Below are 9,018 nucleotides of genomic sequence, written 5' to 3'. Positions count from 1 at the left end.
TGGTTGTTAAAATATTGACTAGGAGGAAGGCAACTGGCTGCAACATCCACTACCAACCTTTCTTGTTTGTGGTTGTTAAAATATTGACTAGGAGGAAGGCAACTGGCTGCAGCATCCACTACCAACCTTTCTTGTTTGTGGTTGTTGAACTGTTGACTAGAAGGAAGGCAACTGGTTGCAGCATCCACTGCCAACCTTTCTTGTTTGTGGTTGTTGTTGAACTGTTGACTGGAAGGAAGGCAACTGGCTGCAACATCCACTACCAACCTTTCTTATTTGTGGTTGTTAAACTGTTGACAAGGAGGAAGGCAACTGGCTGCAGCATCCACTACCAACCTTTCTTGTTTGTGGTTGTTGAACTGTTGACTAGAAGGAAGGCAACTGGCTGCCAGTTGCCTTCCTTCTAGTCAACAGTTCAACAACAAACAAACAAGAAAGGTTGGCAGTGGATGCTGCAACCAGTTGCCTTCCTTCTAGTCAACAGTTCAACAACCACAAACAAGAAAGGTTGGTAGTGGATGCTGCAGCCAGTTGCCTTCCTCCTTGTCAACAGTTCAACAACAACCACAAACAAGAAAGGTTGGCAGTGGATGCTGCAGCCAGTTGCCTTCCTCCTTGTCAACAGTTTAACAACAAACAAACAAGAAAGGTTGGCAGTGGACGCTGCAACCAGTTGCCTTCCTTCTAGTCAACAGTTCAACAACAACCACAAACAAGAAAGGTTGGTGGTGGATGCTGCAGCCAGTTGCCTTCCTCCTAGTCAACAGTTCAACAACCACAAACAAGAAAGGTTGGTAGTGGATGTTGGTTGCAGCATCCACCACCATGTACTATCAGTTACTTAATTTTCTACATGCAGCTTACAGATGTCCAGTATTCAAAACTTATTTGTGATAAATCTTTTGACCTCTCTGACACTGCTTTGATTTTTCTAGATTAAAGAGAGGGGGGAAGCCTTTTGTACAAGTAAAAGCATACTTGCAGTGCTACGCTGGTGGGCCCTGTGGAAAGTATAAACTAGTGGCTCCTTTCCTTGCTTACCCTTGCTTTTAAGAAAATATTATACAATTTGATAAACTTAAGAAAATAAGGAATTTATTTAATAAACAATAAAAAAAGAAAAATATATATTTCTTTAAAAAACTGGTTTCTTATTATTATTTTATTATACACTTAATATTTTATTATCTATTATTATAGTCGCAATGCCTGGTGGGCCATGGGCAACTGCGCCTTTTGCTCATTGGATAAAACAAACCAGCATATTTGATCCTATTTGTTTCAAGTTTATCATGAATAAACAGTGATATACAGCTGCAGAAGCAAAGCAATGAATGTCTGAAAAGTTCTAACATTAATATGAAACTTCTATGAAACCGTGTTATTCTGCTGAAGATATGTAGTAATCAAATGACTGTCAATTTATCTACACACCATACAACCACTAGAAAACATAGGGACTTCCCTGCAAGGCAAACACATCAACATGCATATATAGTCAAAGATTAATAAATGCCATAGATTCCACGGCACAACACGAAATATAAGTAGATATCATGCTGTAGACTGTGACACAATGCAAAGAAAAAGTTAAATAGCTCATCAAATAGTTATCACTCTACAAAATATCCTACAGAAGAAGAAGCCTAGGATAAGTCACTGTTCATCTTAACTGTCCTCTGATGAAAAGTGACTCCTATATTAGAACTAGAACCCAGGACTCTTTAATTTATCTTGTTATGGATATATTGTATGAGCTGCTTAGGAGTTCATCTAAGTTACCAGAATAACTGTTTAATCATTGCAATGGAAATACATTACTAATTGTTTCTGATTTAACAAGAGGTTTGTTTTTAACATTAATCATTACAAAACAACCCATTACTAATTGTTTCTGATTTAACAAGAGGTTTGTTTTTAACATTAATCATTACAAAACAACCCATTACTAATTGTTTCTGATTTAACAAGAGGTTTGTTTTTAACATTAATCATAACAAAACAACCCATTACTAATTGTTTCTGATTTAACAAGAGGTTTGTTTTAACATTAATCATTACAAAACAACCCATTACTAATTGTTTCTGATTTAACAAGAGGTTTGTTTTTAACATTAATCATTACAAAACAACCCATTACTAATTGTTTCTGATTTAGACAACTGACCTGCTAAGTAAGGATGGATGAATAATACAGTTAAAAAGCTGTCTGTCTAGATCAGAAACAATTAGTAATGGGTTGTTTTGTAATGATTAATGTTAAAAACAAACCTCTTGTTAAATCAGAAACAATTAGTAATGGGTTGTTTTGTAATGATTAATGTTAAAACAAACCTCTTATTAACTTTAACCATCACAACACAACTATATTACTGATTCAGCTAAATAATGATGGTCAGTTGTCCAACTTTAACCATCACAACACAACTATATTACTGATTCATCATTATTTAGCTGGTCAGTTGTCCAACTTTAACCATCACAACACAACTATATTACTGATTCATCATTATTTAGCTGGTCAGTTGTCCAACTTTAACCATCACAACACAACTATATTACTGATTCATCATTATTTAGCTGGTCAGTTGTGCAACTATGACCATCAAAATTGTATTACTGATTCTTCCTGAATAAATTGTACATGTTCGAACTCAACACTTGCTACACGTCGTGAACTAGTAGCATCAGAAATATTTCATAAACTGGAGACAAGATACTATTGTTATTGATCAGTGAAGTGTAGAGCCTAGAGGTGTGCAACATTCTTTGTGTTTGTTGATGACTAATGTCAGTAAATTTATCAGTTAGGCCTTTCAGCTAAATATCAGATGAAACATTACGGATGGGAGAGATTATTGTTGTAACAGCTAAAGAAATGACTGGCCAGAAATATTTGTTTATCACCAATAGACTTAAAATAAGACCCAAAACTTGAGCACTTTCGATTAGGTGGCTATTCTTCTTCAGGAGAACAAAGTATTCTTCCTAGATTCGGACAAGTGTTTAATTTCAACCATCCAAACTGTATTACCAATTATTCCTAATCTAGCGGGAAAGTTATCAACTTTGATCACTATAAATACAATACAACTGTATCACCAACTTTTCTTTACCTAGCAAGACATCTGTCCTTTGATAAAGAACTTTAAATTATGACATGATTATAAGACAAAAACATTATACGATAATTGTACTTACTTCTGAAGATATTCTGTCTAAATTTTCAAAAAAGTACCGGACACTATCTCCCTGCAATTAAAAAAATATATTGGAAATCTTGCCAAATAGTCATCAACACTGAAACACATTAACATTTGACAAACTGGTAAAATACAAGTTTACCTCACACTAGCATATACATAATAGATATATTAGCCCAAAGCTGAGGCAAAACATTTCAATCAATTTGATGTCTAAATTATTAGTACATTAGTTATCACACAATAATACTAAGTATTAAAATAAACATATTTAAAACCTGCTCGTGTGAAATTTTGAATTGTTTACTCTCTGCTTACCAGTTGATTTGACCCAATTTAAAGTTGTTTACAAAAAATTATCATTATTTATATGTTACTGTAATTTAGTAAGATGTAGAAGGTTCAAAGACTAAACTACAGAGTCTAAAGACCACGTGATTACTGATGAACTCTGAGCTGTGACAGTTATACATACAGATGTGAAGCAGGAAATGAACCTGTCCTGACCAAGACTTGAACCCAAGAGTCAGGCCTTCAGTGGTATCTTGAAACTAATGCTTTATATGGTGAACTAGACACCAACAGAGCTGGTCAATTAGTGGTATTTGCTAATCAATTCATCACCAGCCTCATTAATTGAGTAGAAAAGTGTTACTCAAACTATGGAACCAACAAAAATATACAACCAACAATATTGGTATCAGGTGCTACCAACCAGTTGCTTTCTCTAATCTTTAGCTCAAAATTACTGACACCGGCATACAACCTTGATCAAGTTGCTACAACAAAGAGAAGATGGGCAAGTTGAGTGGCAATAAACTTACAGGGAAAAAAAACAAAACTTATGAGGCTAAAATAAGACACAGCACAAATAGCTCACTATATATCTTTGTGTTTAACAACAAAATAATAATAATGATGCACACACATATACATGTGGTTTTGGGCAAGCCCCCTATTTTGTGATGTAAAAAAAATTACACTTATATAGTTATAGTGCAGCTACTTATGGTATTTAACGTTTTCTACATGTCTACATACTTCTGATGAAGCATTAGCAATCACTGAAACAGCTAAAACACTATTGTTCTACAGAGTTCTTTAAATTAGAAATATATAATTTAACAATTAATAATTATTCTGCATGTAAAATAGTACAGTATTTTACGATAATAAAACATACATATTAGGTCGTCAAGAAATTAATGTTCCGTTTTGGAAAACTTTCGTTAACCACTCCCAAAAAATGTACATTATGTATAATAGTTAAACGAACCACCTAAATGTCACGTTAGTGTAGCCTATATAATGTGTAAAGTTTAGTACACTCTAATCCCTTATAGTGATGGCACATGATGAGACACACATTCAGCATGTAATGCTGTTTGAATACAAGGAGAGAAACAATGCCTCTGTGGCCACAAAGAATATCAAAGAAGTTTATGGAAATGTTTTGAACGTTTGTAAGTGTCTACGATGGTTCAACAAATATCGTTCAGGTGACTTTAACCTTAAAAACTGTGATGGCAAGGGCCGACATGTTGGAATTGATATTGATGCTCTGAAGACGCTTGTTGATTCTATCCCAAGGCAGCACACTCGTGAAATGGCCCTGAAATTGCATATCTCTCATAAAACAATACGTAAACATCTAAGGAATATGGGAAACTCCATAAAGAAGGTGATTGAGTGCCTCACGAACTCTCCGATGATCATCGTTTCCAACGTGTGAATATTGCTTCGTCTCTTCTGGCGCGTAATGCGCATGAATCATTTTTGGACAGAACTGTCACTGGTAATGAAAGATGAATTCACTATGTGAATTTTAATTGCCAAAAACAATGGGTCAGTCCTAGACAAAAATCACTTCTGAACCCAAAACCCTTTGCATTTGGGGGGACATCAAAGGAGTAATTCATTTCAAACTCCTCAATCCACAGCGAACTGTCAATGCAGAGATCTATAGTCAGCAACTGACAAACTACTCAATCAGAATTTCATTTAACAGACTGTTAGAATAACTGAAAACAATAATAATTGTAAACACTAATTTTAATTAGTTATTTTTTTGACAATAGGTTTCATTGTAATTTTTGACTAATCGATTAAGTTACCCAGCTCTACACAGCAATGTCTTCTACATTACACTTCACCCCATGTTGAAAACCAACCAACCAAAGTATAATTAAATCTACATCTACCAACTAACCCTATGTCCAAAATCAACCAACTAAAGCATAATCAAAACCTACATGTACCACCTAACCCTATGTAGAAAACCTACCAAGTAAAGCATAATCAAAACCTCCATGTACCACCTAACCCTATGTAGAAAACCTACCAACTAAAGCATAATCAAATATACATGTACCACCTAACCCTATGTTGAAACCGAACCAACCAACGCATAATCAAAACCTACATCTACCAACTAACCCTATGTCAAAAATCAACCAACTAAAGCATAATCAAAACCTACATGTACCACTTCACCCAATGTTGAAAAGGAATCAACCAAAACATAATCAAACCTACATCTACCAACTAACCCTATGTAGAAAAACAACCAACCAAAACATAATCAAAACCTAAATATACCACCTAACCCTATGTAGAAAAACAACCAACCAAAACATAATCAAACCTACATCTACCCACCTAACCCTATGTAGAAAAACAACCAACCAAAACATAATCAAAACCTACATATACCACCTAACCCTATGTTCAAACCCATGAACCAAAGTATAATCAAAACCTACATATACCACCTAACCCTATGTAGAAAAACAACCAATCAAAGCATAATCAAAACCTACATGTACCACCTAACCTTAAGTTGAGAATCAATCAATCAAAGCATAATCAAACCTATATGTACCAACAAACCCAATGTCAGAAACCAACTAACCAGAAGCATAATCAAAACCCACATGTACCACCTCATCCCATGTTGTGATGTTTTGCACTCCGTCAAATGGTTAATTGTTCATAACACATGTTAAAATATATTTTCAATTGTCTTCCATAGTTTGTTTCATATTATAATTTAAATTACCACAAAATAAAGAAAAATTTAACAGTTATGAGCCTGGACAGACCAAAAAACAAAAATATCCATAAATATTTAATGTTCATGATTTTAGGGAAAATTATTGCCATTTCACAAGATATTTCGTATTTTAATTTGAATGAAGAAAAGAATGACCAAAGCAAGAGAAGATCAGTTGGTGTACTTGGATTTCCAAATATAATTTTTATAAACTGTCACACAAAAGATTGGCTAAGAAAAATATCATTGGATGGGTTTGGGAAGGACCAGCTGATTGGACTGTAGGGTGGTTGTATAGGTGAAACCAAAAGGTTGTTATTAATGAAGTCCAGTGAAACTGGACCCTTGGTACTAGTGGATGGCCTCAAGGATCAGTGTACAGGTCTTTACTTTTTCTTATTTAACATTAATGATATTGATAACATCATAATTGGTAAATTAGCTAAGTTTGCTCTTAGATATTTCTAGCTGTCTTAAGGATGTTGAGGTACTACTTGAATCAATTCACAAGTTGGACGAATATCTGGCAAAAGACCTTTAACTAAAGTAAGTAAGTGCAGTTATGCACTTGAATTTTTATAATTTGGATCACAAATTTAGTATAGAACAGAAATCACCCAACAGCATGACATATGAAAAATGATCTTAGCCAGTAGTGGATAAACGACTCAAGCTAGTGCTCTGTTGTTAGCAGTAAATCTAACAAATTTTACGGTGTATTTACAAATGTGATTACAAGTCAAAAAAGTAATTATATCTATATACAAATCACTAGTTATATCTCACTTGGACTACTGTGTACAGTTTGGTTTCCTTATCTAAAACCGATTACCGACTTATTGAAAGGGTTATCTTACATGGAGAGGATAAGTCCTCTTAATTTACATTTTCTTGAGAAAAGATGGGTAGAGATGATCTTATTGAAGTTTACAAGATAATCTGGAGATCAACAATATAATTCTCTGATTTCTTTATGCTATTTTCTGAAAATAATTGGATGTAAGAGCATAAGATTAAGATTCAGAAAAGACAGATTAGGCTCCAGTTAAGGCAGTTTTATTTTTCTAACAGGGTGATTGGTTTATGGAATAAGTTACCCTCAGAAGTCGAAGAGGCCAGCATTTTACAGGATTTCAAGAAGAGAATGAATTCATTCAGTGATTTCCTGAAAAATAAAAGGTAGGTTTAAATTTTTTACTTTTTTCCAAGGATGGGTGTAGTCTCTTGTTCTCCATATGTTGTGTTATACAGATTACCCCTATGCCCTAAAGAACTAACACCAAGCACCAACTCATCTTACGATAACTCAAAGGAACCCCTCAACTGATCAACTAGATTTCACTTCAGTCACCTTATTTGTTCTTCAATAACCTAATGTGCACATGTCACTTAAATTGAAATCAGTCTTTTGAAATATAAAGATTTATTTAGCAATTAAAATACCCAATAGTTATGATCTTAAAAGCTACTGAAACTAAAAGTTAGACATATTATACAGCCAACAATAGTAAGCTTACTACATCGTATATATATTTTATTTTTATAAAACTTTTGTCTGTCCTGGGACAAGTAATATTTAGGACCTGTAATTAATGTATATGCTGATCTAGGCCTACTACTACTAAATATCTGATACAACTAATAAAAAAGCGAACACACACACACACACACACATATATATATATAATACAATTACAACTTACGTAACAACTTACCAACTGAAACTCTTTTCTTCGTTCAAATGCTGTTTTTATCGCCTTATCTTGCCATAACTTTTCTATGGGGTGAGAAAAATGTAAAAAGAGTTTCGTGTCCAAGATTAGACTGTTATCGTAATCTAAAACTTGGGTGACATAACGTTCATTACTTGGATGTTCCCATGGGATATGTAATTTAGCCCTCGCGTCCAAGAGAACCTTCATTCCCCGAACGATGTTCTGATAAATAACAGCTGAAAATTCACGAAGATCCTCTTCTTCAAACTTCTGTCCGTGTATAATTTTCATCTGTTTGAGAAATGTGCTCTTACCACTCTCACCAGCACCTAATAATAACAGTTTAACTTCCCTTCTCATTGCATGTTTCTCTCTAGCAAGTGTTTTATCGATTTCTTTACTTTTGTGAAGCTGTTCCAACTCATCAGGACCATATTTAAAGCGTTCAAAACAAAAACACGCTGACAGCACATCCGCCATCTTAGATATTATTTACCACACCCATGACGTCATCAAGGCTTATTTCCTTATCATATTAAAATAACATTGCGTAAATCATCTTAACACAGTGTTTTGGAAAAGATGGTGACATAAATGTTATAGTATAGGAACGTTATCTGAAATCTATAAGAAATCTATTGTATCCGACCTGAAGAAACGCGTTTCTTAAAGTTTAAGTAAAACTTTTCCTTTTGTAATCAATCTGCGGGTCGCGGGTTCGAACCCCCTCACCGAACACGCTAGCCCTTTTAGTCATGGGGGTGTTATAACGTGACGGTAAATCATTGGTAAAAGAGTATCCCAAGAGTTGGCGGTGGGTGGTGTTGACTAGCTGCCTTCCCTCTAGTCTATCACTGCTAAATTAGGGACAGCTAGCATAGCTAGCCCTCGAGTAGCTTTGTGTGAAATTCAAAACAAACTTAACCAGTCATTTAATACTCTTAGTAATTTTACTGTTAAGCAAAAGTATATTATATTTCATTTTTGTAAATTTCATAGCTGTGCCTATTTGAGAAGATATCGCATTGTTTCATAATATAAATATTTC

General features: G+C 34.4%; 1 protein-coding gene across 1 annotated transcript in view; it reads right to left on the bottom strand.

Annotated features, from left to right (window-relative positions):
• LOC106470070 (guanine nucleotide-binding protein subunit alpha homolog) overlaps positions 1-8,454 on the bottom strand; it is a 26,413-nt gene extending 17,959 nt beyond the window's left edge. Inside the window, exons 1-2 of the mRNA XM_013930595.2 lie at positions 7,971-8,454; positions 3,202-3,252 (exon numbers count right to left, since the gene is read on the bottom strand). Coding sequence (XP_013786049.1) covers positions 3,202-3,252; positions 7,971-8,450 — 531 coding nt within the window. The 5' untranslated portion in view covers positions 8,451-8,454. The remainder of the gene's footprint in view (positions 1-3,201; positions 3,253-7,970) is intronic.
• Between the last annotated feature and the right edge of the window lie 564 nt (positions 8,455-9,018).

The sequence above is a fragment of the Limulus polyphemus genome, unplaced genomic scaffold, assembly GCF_000517525.1.
Source record: "Limulus polyphemus unplaced genomic scaffold, Limulus_polyphemus-2.1.2 Scaffold3804, whole genome shotgun sequence".
In the NCBI taxonomy this organism is placed as follows: domain Eukaryota; kingdom Metazoa; phylum Arthropoda; class Merostomata; order Xiphosura; family Limulidae; genus Limulus; species Limulus polyphemus.
Note: the sequence above shows the minus strand (reverse complement) of the source record. Positions and strands in the feature narration are given on the sequence as shown.